The 19,995-nt window shown below is 40.6% G+C and overlaps 1 protein-coding gene across 1 annotated transcript in view; it reads left to right on the forward strand.

Annotated features, from left to right (window-relative positions):
* The first annotated feature begins 7,252 nt into the window (after positions 1 to 7,252).
* Positions 7,253 to 19,995, forward strand: part of LOC126252905 (colorectal mutant cancer protein) — a 643,915-nt gene continuing 631,172 nt past the window's right edge. Inside the window, exon 1 of the mRNA XM_049953885.1 lies at positions 7,253 to 7,723. Coding sequence (XP_049809842.1) covers positions 7,593 to 7,723 — 131 coding nt within the window. The 5' untranslated portion in view covers positions 7,253 to 7,592. The remainder of the gene's footprint in view (positions 7,724 to 19,995) is intronic.

Consider the following 19,995-nt stretch of genomic DNA (forward strand, 5'->3'; position numbering starts at 1 on the left):
TACTCTTACATACCTCAGTTATGTTGATCATAAAATTCTACTAACAAGACTAAAATGCAAAGGCATGAAAGGCACCACCCTTCCGTGGATGGGGTTGTGTCTTCACAATACAAATCAAGGTGTCTTACTAACAAATGATATTATAGGAGTAAAATTAATACTGAGTGGGGAAACATTAAATAAAATGATATTAATTACAGCACCTGTTAACACAATGCAATACATGGTACAAAGTCAGCAGAAGTTAAAATTAGCAATTTCTATGAATGGTTGAGCTTAGGAGCTATTCTTGTATTATTTTACACACAGTACAGTGTACTTCACCTATTTTACTTATTCAATGTACAATTGACTGACTATGATTGAAGACTCATCATTCACTTGCGAACTTTTGCAAAGTTGGGTATGCATACAGTTTGTTGATCTCTTCAGTTATACTCAGGTACCAGTTAGTTAGATCCATGTTCTGTTTAGAGTGTTTATCATCATCAATTCCATATGGTTCAAATGGCTCTGAGCACTATGGGACTCAACTTCTGAGGTAATCAGTCCCCTAGAACTTAGAACTACTTAAACCTAACTAACCTAGGGACATCACATACATCCATGCCCGAGGCAGGATTCGACCCTGCGACCATAGCGGTCTCACGGCTCCAGACTGTAGTGCCTAGAACCGCACGGCCACCAATTCCATATGTTTACAAACAATTGACCTTGTCAAAAAATATATTTGATAGAACAGCTTTGCATATACTGGTATATGAATGCTTAAATATAATAGAACATTAATTATATACAATGTATTTGTACACACACTTACAAATACAAATACAGTTACTCTAGTACCTCCCGCCGTGGAAGTCGAACACGCGCCAGAACAAATGGACGTGGCCAGCCCATAGAGGGCTCCACGTCCGCGGCGGCTCTTCCACGCAGCGGCTCTCACGCAGCGGCTCTCGCGCAGCGAGGGCGCCAACGCTACACCACGTGCAGACCCCAGCCAATAGCCGCTCCCTCCGGTTTCGTATATAGGGACCTGCTCTGTCCTAGTCCAGCCAGTCTGGTACTCGCTCTGGATTGCATCTCTATCTCGGCGGTACTGCATTCTGGTCATTGCTCGTTGTTGACATTTGCCTGGCTCTGGTTCTGAGTGGATTTACTGTTGGTGTTTGGTGTTGTGGTTTCTACAAGCCTCTGTTGTTTATCTCTTCCTTGTTGTGTCGGTCATAGTCAGTCGTTGTCGGTTGTTGTCAGTTGTTGTTTGTCTGTCGTCCAACTCGTCCTTGTGTTTACCCGGTGGTGCGTGCTCCACCGCCACCGGCTTCCCCGCCTGGTGGCTCTGATCCGCAGCCCAAGGCATTCCCTTGGTTGGTTTTGTTACCACAGTTACAAATACTCAAAGCACAATTCTTGTACATAACTTTCCATTAGCTTGTCCACTGGGTAGAATTCATGCTCTCTTCGGTATGTTTCTAAAACATTTTTAAATTTATGTAAGGGAGTCAAGTGCGCTGTTTTTGGTAATTTGTTGAAGAATTTCAGGCTCATGTCTTTATGGCTATTGTATGTGTGATGAAGTCTTGAGTATGGTAAATCTATCTTGTGGCTATTTCTTGTATTGTGTAAGTGAACATTATTTCTTAGTTTAAGTTTATGTATATATTCTTTGGCATAAGATAAAGTAAGAAAAATGTAAAGGCTACGGGATATTATCATGTTAAGTGATCTGAACAAACATTTGCAAGTCTCTCTGGGAGACAAATCTAGGCTACATTTAATAACTTTCTTATGCCATTGCAGAATGTAAGCCAACTCAGATGCATTTCTTCACAATAGAAGCCATGGAAATTTGGTGTTACAGAAGGATGGTGACGATCAGCTGGAGTGACAGAATTACCAGTGAAGAGATGCTGAGAAGTGTGGAGGAAACCGGATCTGAGTGGAGGCATGTCCAGAAAAGAAGAGACAAACTTGTAGGACACATTTTAAGACACAACAACATCACTGGAGCAATAGCAAAAGGAGCTATTACAGGAAAGTGTTGCCAAGGATGACCAAGGATGTCATACATGCAACAGATTATGTATTATGTGGGTTGCCCATATATAGGGAAATGAAGAGGATGGCAGACAGAAGGAGGGAATGGTGTATGGCAGATTTCTGCAAATCAACCTCAGGATTGAACACTAAAGAGAGAAACAGTGTTCCACACTGAGGTGAATGCATAATAAGAGTATAGTAACATAATCTTACTGAAATTTTACCTTAGTTTATGTAACAAATATAGTACTTTTGGAAGTTTCAATATTTTGAAAAGGATAGCTACTACTCACCATATAGTGGAGATGCTGAGTCGCAGAAAGGCACAACAAAAATACTGTCACAAAATGAGCTTTCAGCAAACGAGGTCTTTGTCAAAAATAGACATCAGATTGCATGTTTATTTTCTATTTTTGACAAAGTACTTGTTGGTCGAAAGCTCATTTTGTGAGTCTTTTTATTGTGACAATCTTTTTCTCATGCCTATCTGCAACTCAGCATCTCCACTATATGGTGAGTAGCAACTATCCTTTTCATAATATTGTTAGTTTCCATTGTGGATTTTCCATTGTTTGACTTTTGGAAGTTTGCTGCTTAAGTAGCTTATTTATCTGTCCCATGACAAATTTTTACCAGTTGTAAGTCTAAGTAAGTTTACATTGTTATTCTCAGACTTAGTTGTTCTGAAATTAAAATAAAGTTATTCAGTTTTTGTTTTGTTAATGGACACCTGGTTGGCCAAACACCAGTGATTCATCACCTCAGTTATTTCTCTGTTGTAATTTTTTACCTGTGGTTATCAGTGTTATTCATCAGCATACAGTGGTCAGTCATATTCACAATAAATATTGTAATGTGGAACAGTACAGTTGTACAAAAGACTGCAGAGACAATTACTTGTAATAGACTAATTATTTCTATTCAAGAATTCCTCTATGGTATAAAATGAGTTGTTAAGGAGGAAAAACTTTAATTTCCTTTGAAAACACTTCTGCTATCTGTCAGATATTTTACTTCCATGGAAAGATTATCAAAGAGTTTTATAGTTGAACATTGCATGCCTTCCAGTGACAAAGTTAGATTCACTACAGGAAACTGAAGGTCATTTTTGCTTCTAGCATTGTACTGATACATATCTCAGTTATTCTCAAACTGCTATGGATAATTGACAGTGCATTTAATGAGAGAATAAATGTGTGACTGTGGTTAATATTCCCAATTATTTAATCAAACTCCTACAGGATGTAAGTTTGTGGACTCCAATATATGATTCTAATTACTTTTTTGTGTAATGAACACTTTTTTCATAAGTGAGGAGCTATACTGGAACGTTGTCTTATAAGACATCAGTAACTTAAAATATGGAAAATGCATTAACTTAACTGTCCCTAAAGTTGACAGTTATTCTTATGACAGAAATAGCTGAACATAAATGTTTTATAAAATCTATGATATGGTTTTTCCAACTTAAGTTTTCATTATTATGCACACCCAGGAACTTAGAACTTTCTATGCTGTTTATTATTTTTTGTTTGTAAACTACATTCATTGTGATGAAATAGTTCATTAGTGAACAACCAGATGCCAGTGTCCAAGGGGCACACCGTTCCGGCAAGTGACTACACTGCCATCATCAGGTATGCTGGAGAAATGAATGTCTGGGAGCTGGTGTGAGGTTTGCATCTCTTCCCCACTCCTCCATCTGACTTGGCATTCTGAATGTGGTACACTTCCAAGTAGGATACAAATCCAGCATCCCTTCCCCCTGTCACAAAGCCACTCTGTCTGAAATTCCCACCCACAGATGACTGCTGGTGGCATCTCTGTTGTTTCTCCGCCTGCCCCTGAAGTCAGTTCACTGTGGGATGTATCCTTCCTCTTCTTACTGAAGATGTAGTCACTATCATAATGACAGATTCTTTAATGAAACATTCCCAGAAGTTAGACATCAGTGTCAGGCTTTTGGTAGGGTCATAATACATTCCATTTAATTGTGATCGCTGAATTTCCACAACTTTTGACTTGTTGGGCTGCTGCAGTCTGGTGTGCTATTGGTATTCTCAGCAATGATCTTTGAGAGTACTCACCATTTGACCTAATAAGTCCTGCTGCAGTGGCAGGCAATTCGATAGACTCTGGATATCTGAAGTCCAAGATTGTCCTTGACACAACCCAGTGGTGCCTGTGTTTTAACTGGTGGTTGGATAACAGATGTCAGTTGATGTTTCTGAAGAATTTATCCTATCCTTCCAGATAATGCAACATAAAATGGAATAATGCAGTAGTCACATCCTCCTGAGGTTCCGTTTCCGTTTCTGCCACTTGTACAGCCAATGTAGGATGTAGAGCCCTCAGATTTGCCTCTTTGTGTAGTCATTTTTATGGGACACTGCCTTCAGATGTTCAATTTCTTTGTTGATGTTCTCATTTTCAGAGAGGGTGTGAGCCCTATGTACCAAAGTTTTGAGCATGTCACTTCCTGCACCAGGTAGTGGCAGCTGACCATATACAGTAGTTATAAATCAGGTTGTGTCTTCTTATGTACATGCTGTGGCCCAATGTGCTATCACTCTTCTTTTTACCATGACATCCAGAAAGGGGAGCTCTCTATCCACATCAACTTTCGTGGTAAAATTAATGTTTTGATGTACAGAATTGAAATGTCAGAAGAAATCATTTAGCTTGTATCTTCTGTGTGGCCATATGATGAAGGTGTCATCGAAATACTGGAAGAAACAGGTATGTTTACATTGGACTGATTTCAGGGTTTCTTCCTGAAAATGTTTCATATATGTGTTGGTGACAGCTGGTGAAACTGGACTCCCCATGGCTACTCCTTCCTTCAGCTCATAATAATGACCTTCATAATGAAAGTCTGTTGACATCAAGACATGCCTAAAAAGATTGGTCATTTCTAAGTCAAATTTCCAGCCAATAAATTCCAGAGGTTCAAATTCTTGTAAAGGCACTCTGGTGAAAAGAGAGACAATGTCGAAGCTTACAAAGGATATCAGAATCACTAAGCTCAAAGTTGTTAAGTCATCCAGCAAAATCCACAGAGTTGTGAGTGTGATGCAGATATTTTCCAACATAAGTACAACATATTCTTCAGGTATTTAGCAAGCGTGTATGTTGGGGCAACAATGCTGCTGACAAAGGGGCATAGATGCTCCCATCTTGGAGAATGTCTGGAAGTCCATAAAGTCTTGCTGGAACAGGTGCTCTCTGTCATAGCTTCTTGCCAGCTTCATCTGGTAAGCTAGATTCTTTGAAGGAAGTCTTCCTTTACACTCACTTGGTGGGATCAGTGTTGATCTTCTGATATGTAGTCTTTCACCAAGCCTGAATCTTCTCACTGTAATCATGATGACATAAGATCACAGTTGCATTACCTTTGCTGGGTGGTAAGACTGTGATAACTGGATCACATATGGCCAGAGTCTCCCTGTCGGAGATGTTTGTTTCATAGTTTTAGTTCACTTGGGAGCATGGAAGATACTGTGACATACTTCTTCAGCTGCTTCAGCTGGAAGTGGAAGTCGTGCAGCTGCATGTACTATTGCAATGACAACGTCTGTGATAGATGTGGATTTAGGAGTTGGTCCTCTCTTAAGAACTAAAACCATGTCCACATTCAGTTATTCAGCCAAGAGATTGTTGATAGTCTTACAAGGAGCATCAGAAGGTATTCTCTCTGATGTGGTCTCAAAAAAATGGCTCTGAGCACTATGGGACTCAACTTCTGAGGTCATTAGTCCCCTAGAACCTAGAACTAGTTAAACCTAACTAACCTAAGGACAGCACACACATCCATGCCCGAGGCAGGATTCGAACCTGCGACCGCAGCGGTCTCGCGGTTCCAGACTGCAGCGCCTAGAACTGCACGGCCACTTCGGCCGGCTGATGTGGTCTCAAATTTCATTGTTTGACTTGCAGTGCCCTTCCTTTATGTAGAATACGCTGTGGTGCAATTGGCACCATCAATCAGTTTCCATGTTTAGGAACTGAACTGGATGGCCAACTGTAGATGTAATTCGAATAGTTCTTTGTTAGTCGAGTACAGGCACAAGCGAGCAAAGCATGCTCTCTCCCATACTATGGCTAGGCTGATTCTTCTTGCTTCCACTGGGTCAATGTGGTGCATTATCTTGACAAATTTTGCCACCACTCATTCCTCATGCCATCTTGTAAAGGAATACAGAGGAACTTAGTAAACAGCTCCTCCAGTGGCACAGCTTGTTAAGTATTTTCATGCTGTGGTAAATCTCCTTTCTGTAGAGCTACGCAATGTGATTCTTCAGCGTCTCCCAGTGCAGTTCATTATAAATAGTTCATGGGTGAACAGCTGGATGTGAGTGTCCAATGGACACGATATTTCAGCAAGTGACTATGTTGCCATCATCAGGCGCATTGACGAATTGATCATCTGCGAGGGCTTATATCTCTTACTCCCCTTCCTCCACCCTGGCATTTCGAACACAGTCTGCACCAGAGAGTGGGTATGTATCCATCATCTCCTTCCTTTTCCTAATCAGACTCGGTGTGGGTTCTGGAGCAGCGTTCCTTTGCGATAGGATTTACAGTTCACCATAAGTGACTGAATAAAATTCAGACCGATACATTTTCTCTTCTTCACCTTCCCTGAAATTTTTATCATCATCATGGAAACACCCTGTAGGCATAGGTCCTACATTCGTGATCTAAACTGAAGTTAGGCTCGGGTTGGGATAGGATCATCACGAATTTACAGTTATTAATCAGCTAAGCAATGGAATCGCTCCGTCTCCAAGATAACTCTGATTTGCCATTTATTCCGAATTAAATGAAGTATCTAGGCCGGATATGTGATTAGTGCATCACCTTATTTACCTAAAGCACAACTGACAGTTTTGAAGACTTTTGAAAGAGCATTGTTTATTAGGAATGAAGCTGAGTTTTCAATTTTCAGCAATACTTTCAAGCACATGCCAAGGAGAGCAAGTGGAAGACGGTCCATCTATCGTGTTTTGCATAAAGATTGAAACTATATTTCTATTTAGTTTATAGACTTCCTTTTAACGCAACTGTAAGGTATTTAGCTGTGTTAATTGTTAAATAAATATATAAAAACACAGTATCGGACAGGTTACGGAATGTATCGATATATATCGAATGACATAAGTAATCGATAGTGAATTATGTTGACAGCTTCACAATATTTACATTGATCACGTTGTTTATGTTTGTGAAAATTAGCTGTTCCTCACCTTGATAATAGGATTTCATATCTGTCCTGACGTTAAGAGTGGTTCATATAAACTCAGTGCGAAACTAGACGGTTGACTTCTTAATTAATAATGTGTAGTTAAGTGTACAATTTGTTAGCATGTGTGACATACATTTTCCTAAATGAAAACAGTGTGTAAAGAGCAGCTGTACAGTATAAAAATACTCGATTTCGCAAACATAACAGCGGTGTGCAGAATATTCCAAGTCATTTTCCGAAAAGAAACGTACTTTACGTGTTCTCGTTTCTCTACAATAGATTATATTTTGCTTCCACATTAGTGAAAATGGCAGATAATACGGAACAGAATTCGGAGTTATACGCTGCGAGTGAAGATGCAAGCTCACTGTGTGATGAAGATCGTGTGAGGAAACTGTTTCAGGCTTGCGATGGTGATGGAGACGGCTACATTGACAGGTGAGTGCCATATTGCAAAAAAATAATTTCTAACTTCGCAGCACGCAGTGAAACATAGCTGGTCCTATAAGGGCATGGTTTTTGCAGTTGTGGTTTTTTCATGTTTACTTCTGTTAGTAGAGAATCTAGATTTAGCACCGCTGTAAATGGTTCAATAATACTGATGGTAGGGCTTGTTGGTACATAAGCAGTAGTGCCAGCAAGAAACATTCTGTTATTAATGCGGTCCCTTCTACATTTGCACTAAAAGGATGTTCAGTTTCTTCTTGTCTGAATCAAGTACCTGTGTCCAACTGTCAGATGCTTTAGCTTCTCGGAAATATGAAGCTGTAAAATGCATGAGTGCAAAATTGGTTTTGCAGTCACCTCTAGCAACATTTGCAGGAGTTTTGTCTTGTATTTAAATGTCTGCTGATAATCTGTTCGTTTTAGAAAATATTAATAGTGCTAGATTGGTTGGAGTATTATATATCAGAAGAATGTGTTTTAGCCATACTTAAGCATTCAATGTTCCATTACTCATCAGCACTATTTTACACAATTCTGTTAAAATTGGACGTAGGCTATATAATTTATTTGTGCTGAAGTTATGCTGACATGTAGAAAATAAAGGTTGCAGAATATGAGTCTGGTATCTCAATGCCAAAGCTAAACTTTGCACTGCCACTGTTGCCAGAATCATTTGGTGGTCATTGCCAGTAGTTATGTGCAATTTTATTCCAATTGGAAATACTATTAATGATTAGTACATAGAATCTGACAGTGTTGTTCAGCATGTTTCATTTTCAGTATACTTCCAGCAGAAATGAAAAACAGTTTGATAAACCCCAAGTATTCAAATCCAAGTTCAAAGTTTTTCTTGTAGCATGCACCTGGTTTGTACAGGAGTGCCTTTGTAGCATTTCAGAACTCGTCTCTCTGTGTTACCTATTTGTATAATCTACCACATTTTGTACATTAATTCTTTTCTTTATAAATCCTGTAATCAGCATTTTGGAACTATGTCCTGATATGTTCCATGACAAAGTAGCTTTGGCTTGGGGCTATATGATCCCATGGAACCTGATACATAAATAATAATGCAATGGAAATTGAAATATCTGATAATATTTCTTTATAACAAAAAAAAAAAAAAAAAAACAGGTATGTATGAATGCAGAACAACAGTGCTAAAATCCAATTACAAACAAAAAACATATAATTCTGTGTATCTTTCCTACAGCCATCAAAATAATTGGATTGATTTTTAAATCTTCAGTAAATCTGTCCTCAACCTGAACATTAGTTTGAACACTGCAGTGCTTTCCTAGATAAGGTCATATTCAAGGGTGTACCTGGCAAGGGGCAGGGGACCCAATTCCACACATGTAATACATAAAAATGGTTGATGATAGAGAAAATCATATAACCTACCTTGATTAGACCCCATATGTTTATAAATGTGTTGTGCAATGTTCTGTTGGAAACCACACCATAACACCACAAAAAAAGCAGTGAAGATGATCTTCTGCAATACTATCATCTGACGCTGCCATTTATAATAAAATTTTATATTATTTTGGAGCTTTTTGAGCACAGTAATTTAATGTGGGTACATTCTTTTGACAGGTTGTACTAGCAGTCTTACGGCTTGAAGCAAGTCTGTTGACATAATTATGATCTTTGATAGCAGTCTTCAAAAGTGTTAATAGCACATTCAGTGAAAAACCTATATTTATTTAATTTATATTCTGTTTGATGTATTTTCTTATTTTTTGGGTAAATCTGTTGACATATATTCATTTCCCTATAATGTCCACATAACATGTACATAAAATGGATATTTGCCATGTACCACTCAATACAATTTCAATAAAGATCTAAAGTTTTACCTCTGCTAAATTCCAAATTAATAGTTGTGCTGAGAAAATAATTTGCAGATTGTACTATGTAGTGGTAAAAAGAAACTTGACATAAACATTGTCAGTTAATTCTAAGTTTCTCTGTTATATACATTTAGGTATGTTAATGTGTCCAGCATTAATGACGGATCCTAATGCTGTGTTTTGAAACAACTGCAGAAGTGGAAGAACTGCTTGTGATTTTAGAGATAAACAATTTTGAAGGCACTGGAAGATGTTGCAGCCATGTTAATAATATACTGATTGGATAACATAGTATGCAAGAGGCTCATACACTATTGTCCTTTGTGTGCTGCAGCAATAAATGAATGATAATGGTGATACATAAACAATAGCTATATTCTGCCGGGAGCTCATGAGATTTCTGCTTGCATGTGTGCTACTTAAAGGCTAACAGGTGTGCTAACTCATAAATGGTAAAATGAAAGAAAATTTTAATTTTCTTTCAAGTTATCAAAAAAAAAAAGCCCTCATCAACCTGAAGATGTACTTGAACACCAAAATACTATTGGAAGCAGTATTGCATTCCTATCCTCTTGTCATTGGACTGACTGACCAAGCCAGATACCCAATTTCGCAATCTTTTTTTTTTTTTTCAGTAACAAATTATTGCCAGAAATGAATAGAACAAAAGTGACAGAAACAAATCTGAGGGACCGACAGAATTGTTCCCCAGACCTTTGGGTTTGTAGTCCTGCACGTAACCCAGTCAACGACTGAACTGCACCATTGTGATGTGTTTCTGCGAATTGTTAAATCTAGCTTCGTTGTGTGGAATTGTGCAGTGGCACATGTAACAGGTGTAAAAAGTATATAGGAAAACACACTATATGATGACGTTATCAATGTGAACACACACGTGTAAAAGAATGTGCTATTATCAACTCTTCGGGTTGTTTTTCCCAACGGTAACGGCGACAGACAAATTCAAAATTTCGTGATGTTTTCTGTGTGTACGCACCACTCAGAACATCGTTAAGGGGACTGTTTATTTAGATTTCGTGTTTAATATTTTCTGCATTCGTTTTTTAGTTTAAGGTTGGCGGACATAGTGACTTATTATAGTCGTCTAACATGGACGACAGTCTCGGAATGGCCAAGAATCGCTACGGAAATAGGAAAGTATGTCCATTTCAAGGAAAATATCATGACGTTTTCTTCATGTGATTTGGGGTAGTAACAGAAAGCTTTAATTGCAATGGCCGGACGTAGATTTATGGTGCGGGTGCCCAGAGTTTGGTTTTTGTAGTTGGCCTAAAATTACCTTCAGCGAATCAAAAGTATAGGTTAAAGGAAAAGGCCTTTGTCTAGTCTGACCTTTGACTCCATCATTAATGACCTTGTCGTCGGAGGGACATTGTACCATAATTTAAGAAATGAAAATGAAATTCTTCAAACCTCCCGCCTCGATATCTCCATAGGAACTTTGTGAAAATGTCAATGATGAAATATATAATTCGTGGAAGTGATAAAGGCCTTCACTAATTAAGTAAATGACTTTTCTTGGGTTTACGACAGTCGTTGCTAGAAGTGTTGGCAGCAGGTATAGTTTCAAAAGAAATGGGAGCTTAATTATAAATGTTGTGACCCAAGAAAGTTTCGAAACTACAGGTGCTGTCTCAGGTGTATGGACGTTCAATGTGAAGCACCAGTTCTGCTGTGTGACGATTTATGCATCGTTTCTGTAAGGATTAGGCAGATACGTTTTTCGCAGAGTACCATTTTACAAAATGTATAGTTGTTTTTCACAAGAAATGGTGTACACTGACCTACGAGGCAGATACACACCAAAACAAATGTTTAACGCAGGACTCCCCAAATTGTTGAAAATCAGTATCTCGTAGTCTGGCCGACGATTGCGTATCCTGAGAGCATGAGAGGCAGGGTGAAGAGAAAGTGGATAACCACTTCTTAGCTTTCGGGAACGAGGCCGCCAGTGATCGTTTCCATGCGACCTTCACGAACGTCCTATTCTTCTCAACGAGCGAGACAGTACAGCATTAGATATCAGGCTTGTGTCCTGCATAATTTTATATCAGGCTCAAATTATAGCTCCTCCTGTCGCATTTACATTTTGCGATTCTTTCTCCAAACGTTGTAGGTGAATCGAAGATGGTTCTTTCAGTGAGGCGTTACTAATTACTACTAACGTCTGTGTCAAAACGAAGCAAGTGTTGTGAGCGAATTCACAGCAGTGATCAGTTTATCCCCACAATTGTGTTTCTAGGCAACCAGTGGTCCTCTTGATTATGCTTGACATTTTCTCAATTGCGGGGACAATCTAGATTAATATGAAAACAGAAGTAAAAAACTTCAAACTGCTACAATCGCTTTTGTAGATCATTACTTGTTTCGGCAAACTATGTTGCCATGTTCTGATCTGTAAAGCATAGACCGAATTGTGAGCACAATATGGTTATACAAATCAGGTGGGACACACATCTTCATAACTCTTTTTTTCTAAGTATGGATATACAGGGTGATTAAAAACAAAGTTTACAAGCTGATGGTACATCGGCCATACAATAAGTATCAGTAATCACATAGGAACCGGGAGTCGCAAACAACACGAGAGGGGCTACGGTCACAAGACCGAAGCCATACAGCGAGTATCCTATTCACTGATGAGACTGCGTTCTCACCCGAGACTGTGATGAACGTTCACAACCTGCATACGTGGGCGTGTGTGAACACACATGATACGCGTACGCACGCCTCACAACGCAAATTTACCCTCAAGAGTGTGGCCTGGCATCGTCAGAGCCTTTTTAATTGGACGTATATTCTCCCGGACCGACTTGATGGCCGCACGTGTCTCGTATTCTTGCGAGAGGATTCTGGGAGGACATGTTGAATGATGTTCCCTTGTCTATTCGTCGCGGCATTCGATTTCAGCACGACGGAGCCCCCGCGTATTTCAGCAGCACACCTGCAGTCGAAGTTCCTCGCCAGCCACAGTGGGCCAGTCGCATGACCACCACAGTGGATTTTTTCATGCGAGGGCCTTGTGTAGTAAACACCTGCTGCTTCGCCTAAGGACTTAGTGGGTAGTATTGTTCCTGCAGCAGGATATCTTCTAGGAGTTACATCAGTATCTTTGAGGGTCGGTTGTATAAACATCGCTGACTGCAGATCAAATTTGGCATTAGATCAGAAAGTGAACGATGTTCTGGAGTCGGCTCTATTGCATAACGCTAAACTTCGATTCCCCGAAGTAGGTTTAGGTTTGATTTTAGGTAGCACATAACATGCTTGGCAACATGGCTAAAGTCGGCTATCGATTCGATTATTGCGCTTCGACCGCAGATATTTATCGTACATCGTAGATACGCAATGAAAAGAGGAGCGATCGTCAAGCGTTTCTCAATACGAGAAAGATTTGCTGCTAGAAATTGTGTTGGACCAGAATAAAGATATAACTGAGTGAAATAAAGTTACTGTGATGAATAACGTTAAGTCATGGAGAGAAGTTGCTGTTGACTAATTCTTTCGTTAGTCCGATACCTTACGGACAACTCTGCAAGCTGTTGCTCTGTCTGATTTAAACAGATTACCATCCACTATTTGAAAGATTCCTGTGGCGTAATCTTAAAGTTAACAGCAACATGCACAATGCAGTCAGTGGTTGGTTTCTCTGATTGGTTCATCAGATAGTCTTTGAGCCTTAAATCCAACTACTCTACGGTACTTTCCTCCAAACGAAACCTCAGCTTAAATCACTTGTTATTTAAATCCAAGTGTGGATTCACCCTATCATGGAACGTGCGGGCAGCTCATTGGATCTCGTCATCGTCGTCCTCTGTGGACACATCTGAATGCTCATATATTTGTAAAGTAAACGAAAGGAAACAATGTAATTCACATCACGTAGGGTTACTGCACACAGAATTTTCCCCAACAGTGGTCCAGAACGCTCGGAAAATAGAGAATATGGTATGGCTTTAGTGGTATGGAATGGCATTGTGAAGCTGTTATAGTTATCTTTACGACCGATAATGTAGAGAAAGTAATAACAAATGGAAAGAAAATCAAGAATTGACATGGACTCGAACATGCGGTCTTCTGCACGGCAGTACACAACTCGACCTCTGAGCTATCAAAATGTGTGAAACATATATTTGGTTAGTGTATTTCAGCACACTTGCTTATGTACTCTTTATCAACACATGTGGAATTGTCATAGGAGCTTAAGGACGTGTTCGGTAGTCAACAATTTAATACGAATTGCATAGCTACTGCTACTCGAGCCGAAAGAGGACGTATGTACGTGATGTTGAATCGTTGTTGGCTCTGTCAAAATTCACATACTTGACTGTTCACTGCAAATATTTCGAATTTTCCGTTCATACCCTACTGCTAAGTGTTTATAAAATACCTTTGAACTATTCACATAAATTACGAGTTGTCTCCCAAGAGCTGTTACGAGACTGATCGTTAATTGCACACTGTAGCCGATACTTTCCTCAAGGGGGGATGTAATCAGTGCTTAATTTCTAAACTTTTAGGTGCCGGAACGCGCCCCCTTCTGCCACTCCCCACCCCCCTCCCCCCCGGCCACCGAGAGAGACTTGTGATAAGACTTACAATGAGAAATCATTTTTGAGAAAATACTGTTCTGAAATTCAGGTTTTTAAACCATAATATCTTATAATAGAAAACATAACACCACAAGGTTCCAATATAAGCATCAGCTGCCACCGCCTGCCGCGGTACCATTGTCACTTTGCTCCATCGTTCAGCTTAATAAAACTTTGGAATGATACTCAACTTATCTTGGGTATACTGTACCTGCGTACACACACACAAAACACTTCCTGCCCGTCACATCACGTTGGCGAACCATTGTCACGTTCACATGTGCTGCAGCGGCAAATTATACTTACGTTGTGATTTAATACACGTGTACTATTTCAAATCTACGGTGCTGGGAGGTGCCGGAGCGCGTTCCGGCCGAAATTAAGCCTGGATGTAATGGATTTTGGTCCAAAAAATCGATTTTACAAAAATATTATTTTGTTGTTCTACACTGTTTAAACTACGTTGTGTGCGAATTTTATCTTGATAGCAGCTTTAGAAATGCCTTTAAATGGTTAATATATATTTGCTTGAAAACTTTCTTGCATGTGGTTTATTTGCGTTTGACAACACTAACACACATTAGTAGGTGGAAGGTTGAATTCACAAACCTTTACGTGGAAGTCAAGATTTATGCATAATGGGTGGTGGAAAAACTGTGTTTGGGAAACGGAGGTTTCATGGAAATCGGTTTACCAACAAAAAAGAGGAAGCAGCTCGAAATGAAGAACACAAGCTATCAGCTTAGGCATCGAAACTTTGAACAGGAGAACTGTACGGGTGCGTGAACGATGTTGATATGGATGCCACTGGATTCAGACTTATTGATTAAGAGGTTCTCTGCCAGGCGAGAAAGTTTCCATGTTCATGTGTTAGCTGTAAAAATACGGAATGCATGATTGTTGTTGAAGAAAGAAAAGTGGAAATAGCTTGTAATTTTAAATTAATTTGTAATTCGTGTTGCTATGAATTTTCGGTTTGCTTCTCCAAAAAAACTAACACTGGTACCTATGAAAGCAATTTTAGGTTAGCATATGCCCTGAGATCTCTTGGACAGGGCAGGTAAGGAGGCAATTTATTGTGTGGGTTTGTGAGCATGCCTCCACCTTGTGCAAGGTTTGAAAAAATGAATAGTGGAATGTGTGATGCTGTATGTGATACTGCCAAAGTTTCTGTGAAGAAAGCAGTGGAGGAATTGTTGGACATAAACCAAAAAGGAATAGATCCTGGGGTAGGTATTCATGACAGTGAATCTCCTTCAAATGTTACTGGCCTGTGTGTGTTTGCAGATGGGACCTGAATGGAAAGGGGTCACACATCTCTATATGGAGTTACATTTGTTATTGGTATTGACTCAGCTAAAGTTTTAGATGTAGAAATGATGTCTAAATACTGCCACCAGGGTGCAACAAGGAATATGTCCAACAATAAAGATAGTGAGAAACTGTGTCAAGAGAAGCATGCAGTAGCATGCTGTAAAAATTATAGTGGCTGAAGTGGGGGCATGGAGGCTGCTGTAGTTGTGAGGATGTTATCCAGATCTGAGGGCCAGTATGGTATTAAATACACTAAATACCTTAGTAATGGGGACTCCTCTTTGTTCAAAGTTGTAACAGATAAAAATCCGTACAATACAACAATAGAAAGTTGGAATGTGTTGGATACATCCAAAAGATGCTTGGTGGTAGGCTTCGTCACGTGCTGAAAAAGAAGAACGATGAAGTACTTGAGAGTGGAAAACCACTAGGAGGAAAAGGCAGGCTTACTCTGAAAGAAAGTTATTCTGTTCAGTTATTTTATGGGAGAGCTATAAGGAAAAACACAATTTAGAGGGAATGATGCGTGCTGTGTGGGCAGTTTTTTTTTCCCATAAACTATCCAATGACCAAACACCAATGCACAATCTGTATCAGAAAGACGATTGGTGTAAGTTCAGCAACAGAAATGAGACGTATTCACATAAACTCTCATTACCAGAACCTGTTATGCATGCAGTTACGCCCGTATTCTGGTTTCTTGCAAACCCTGATTAATTGAGGAAGTGTCTTCAAGCAAAGAGACAAAATGCAAATGAAAGCCACAGTAATTTCATTGGGATTAGATGCTCAAAAAGGACATTCTGTGAACTTGAAGTACTCAAAATAGGTGTCTATGATGCAGTTTTATGTTATAATAACGGAAATAATGGAAGAATTGAAGTGCTGATGAGAGTTGGTATTGATGCTGATGTGTTTACAACAAAAGCATTTTACACCGTCGACGAGAGCAGGGTCAAGAAATCTAACAGATCAGTGTTTTACCTGCAAATACAGGACAGGGAGAAGAGATAAAAGAAACCTGGAGGATGAGGGATATCAGTATGGAGGATTTTAAAATTGAGGTAAGTTTATTACATGTAGAAGTATGAGAAGAATATCTTTGAATCCCATTTTATCTGTTTTACATTTTTTATGTTATTATAAGCCTTTTCTCAAAAAGCATATGCGCTAATACTATGAAATTTTCAGGAACTGTTCGCAACGTGTTGCTGTCTGATTTTTAGATGATCGTATGTGGAAAAACTTAATTTTGGATGTCCAAAATTAAAAACTCTGTTAATGATACAGTTTGTACCATAAATTAATAACTGTAGTTCAGTGGTCTTATAACGTTCTCAGGACACCACAATAAAATTTTCAGATTAATTGCATGATAAAAATTTGAGTTATGGCTTTTTATAAAAAGACAATAAAAATACAAATTTGGCGGAATATTAATCCTGCATATTTTATTATATTTTTCCGTTTTGCTTAACACATGCGAAATTTTAGAGTTGTACATTAATAAATACGGCTGTAATGATTTTTAAAATAAATATTTACATGTTCCTTTGCATCCACCCTTAACCTAACTTTCCAGAGCGAAAAAAGTATTTTGAGCATCAGCGGTGTGGGAATGGCATAGTCACATACACTCCTGGAAATTGAAATAAGAACACCGTGAATTCATTGTCCCAGGAAGGGGAAACTTTATTGACACATTCCTGTGGTCAGATACATCACATGATCACACTGACAGAACCACAGGCACATAGACACAGGCAACAGAGCATGCACAATGTCGGCATTAGTACAGTGTATATCCACCTTTCGCAGCAATGCAGGCTGCTATTCTCCCATGGAGACGATCGTAGAGATGCTGGATGTAGTCCTGTGGAACGGCTTGCCATGCCATTTCGACCTGGCGCCTCAGTTGGACCAGCGTTCGTGCTGGACGTGCAGACCGCGTGAGACGACGCTTCATCCAGTCCCAAACATGCTCAATGGGGGACAGATCCGGAGATCTTGCTGGCCAGGGTAGTTGACTTACACCTTCTAGAGCACGTTGGGTGGCACGGGATACATGCGGACGTGCATTGTCCTGTTGGAACAGCAAGTTCCCTTGCCGGTCTAGGAATGGTAGAACGATGGGTTCGATGACGGTTTGGATGTACCGTGCACTATTCAGTGTCCCCTCGACGATGACCAGTGGTGTACGGCCAGTGTAGGAGATCGCTCCCCACACCATGATGCCGGGTGTTGGCCCTGTGTGCCTCGGTCGTATGCAGTCCTGATTGTGGCGCTCACCTGCACGGCGCCAAACACGCATACGACCATCATTGGCACCAAGGCAGAAGCGACTCTCATCGCTGAAGACGACACGTCTCCATTCGTCCCTCCATTCACGCCTGTCGCGACACCACTGGAGGCGGGCTGCACTATGTTGGGGCGTGAGCGGAAGACGGCCTAACGGTGTGCGGGACCGTAGCCCAGCTTCATGGAGACGGTTGCGAATGGTCCTCGCCGATACCCCAGGAGCAACAGTGTCCCTAATTTGCTGGGAAGTGGCGGTGCGTTCCCCTACGGCACTGCGTAGGATCCTACGGTCTTGGCGTGCATCCGTGCGTCGCTGCGGTCCGGTCCCAGGTCGACGGGCACGTGCACCTTCCGCCGACCACTGGCGACAACATCGATGTACTGTGGAGACCTCACGCCCCACGTGTTGAGCAATTCGGCGGTACGTCCACCCGGCCTCCCGCATGCCCACTATACGCCCTCGCTCAAAGTCCGTCAACTGCACATACGGTTCACGTCCACGCTGTCGCGGCATGCTACCAGTGTTAAAGACTGCGATGGAGCTCCGTATGCCACGGCAAACTGGCTGACACTGACGGCGGCGGTGCACAAATGCTGCGCAGCTAGCGCCATTCGACGGCCAACACTGCGGTTCCTGGTGTGTCCGCTGTGCCGTGCGTGTGATCATTGCTTGTACAGCCCTCTCGCAGTGTCCGGAGCAAGTATGGTGGGTCTGACACACCGGTGTCAATGTGTTCTTTTTTCCATTTCCAGGAGTGTATTTACTTGCCATTTATTTTGTTAACAACAACTTTTTTTATTATTTCAGTTGGTATCTGCTGAAAACAAAAGTGATGAATTTTTGTGCCACTACACTTATAAACTGACGATTAGAGCGGAACCTGACGTTGAACCGCGAATTTTCGCCAGTCAAATATTATCCGACCTCACGGCGATATGATCTAGGATTAACGTTTATACAACGTAGGTCTCCAGGTTAAGTTTGATCTAAGGCAATTTTCTGTCTTAACCTAAGGATAAATCCTTTATATAATCGGCTTTGAGAGTGTGCGCGGTTCAATGCAGCGTCGGTCAGGCGTGTCTCGATGCATCTGAACAAAACTTTTGAGCATCTCCTGTAGTGGGCGTCCATTTGTAGCGTGTGACTAAATAATTACAACGCCATTTAGTAGCCCCGGGTGGCATTTGCGACCCCCGGTTACTATGTGATTACTGATCCTTGTTGTATACCCGATGTGTCGTGTCAGTTTGTAAACTTTTTTTTTACTCACCTGTATGGCGTAACTTATGCACTACACTTCAAAGAATCTCCTCCACCTAACTAACCTAAGGGCATCACACACATCCATGCCCGAGGCAGAATTCGAACCTGCGACCGTAGCGGTCGTGCGGTTCCAGATTGAAGCGCCTAGAACCGCTCGGCCACAACGTCCGGCAAGAACATAAAAGGCGTAGTACTTCTTGTATCGTTGTTGTTGTGGTCATCAGTCCTGAGACTGGTTTGATGCAGCTCTCCATGCTACTCTATCCTGTGCAAGCTGCTTCATCTCCCAGTAACTACTGCAACCTAAATCCTTCTGAATCTGCTTAGTGTATTCATCTCTTGGTCTCCCTCTACGATTTTTACCCTCCACGCTGCCCTCCAATACTAAATTGGTGATCCCGTGATGCCTCAGAACATGTCCTACCAACCGATCCCTTCTACTAGCCAAGTTGTGCCACAAATTTCTCTTCTCCCCAATCCTATTCCATACCTCCTCATTAGTTATGTGATCTACCCATCTAATCATCAGCATTCTTCTGTAGCACCACATTTCAAAAGCTTCTATTCTCTTCTTGTCCAAACTATTTATCGTCCATGTTTCACTTCCATACATGGCTACACTCCATACAAATACTTTCAGAAAAGACTTCCTGAATTTAAATCTATACTTGATGTTAACAAATTTCTCTTCTCAGAAACGCTTTCCTTCCCATTGCCAGTCTACATTTTATATCCTCTCTACTTCGACCATCATCAGTTATATTGCTCCCCAAATAGCAAAACTCCTTTACTACTTTAAGTGTCTCATTTCCTAATCTAATTCCCTCAGCGTCACCCGACTTAATTCGACTACATTCCATTATCCTCGTTTTACTTCTGTTGATGTTCATCTTATATCCTCCTTTCAAGACACTATCC

Source organism: Schistocerca nitens, chromosome 1 (genome assembly GCF_023898315.1).
Source record: "Schistocerca nitens isolate TAMUIC-IGC-003100 chromosome 1, iqSchNite1.1, whole genome shotgun sequence".
In the NCBI taxonomy this organism is placed as follows: Eukaryota; Metazoa; Arthropoda; class Insecta; order Orthoptera; family Acrididae; genus Schistocerca; species Schistocerca nitens.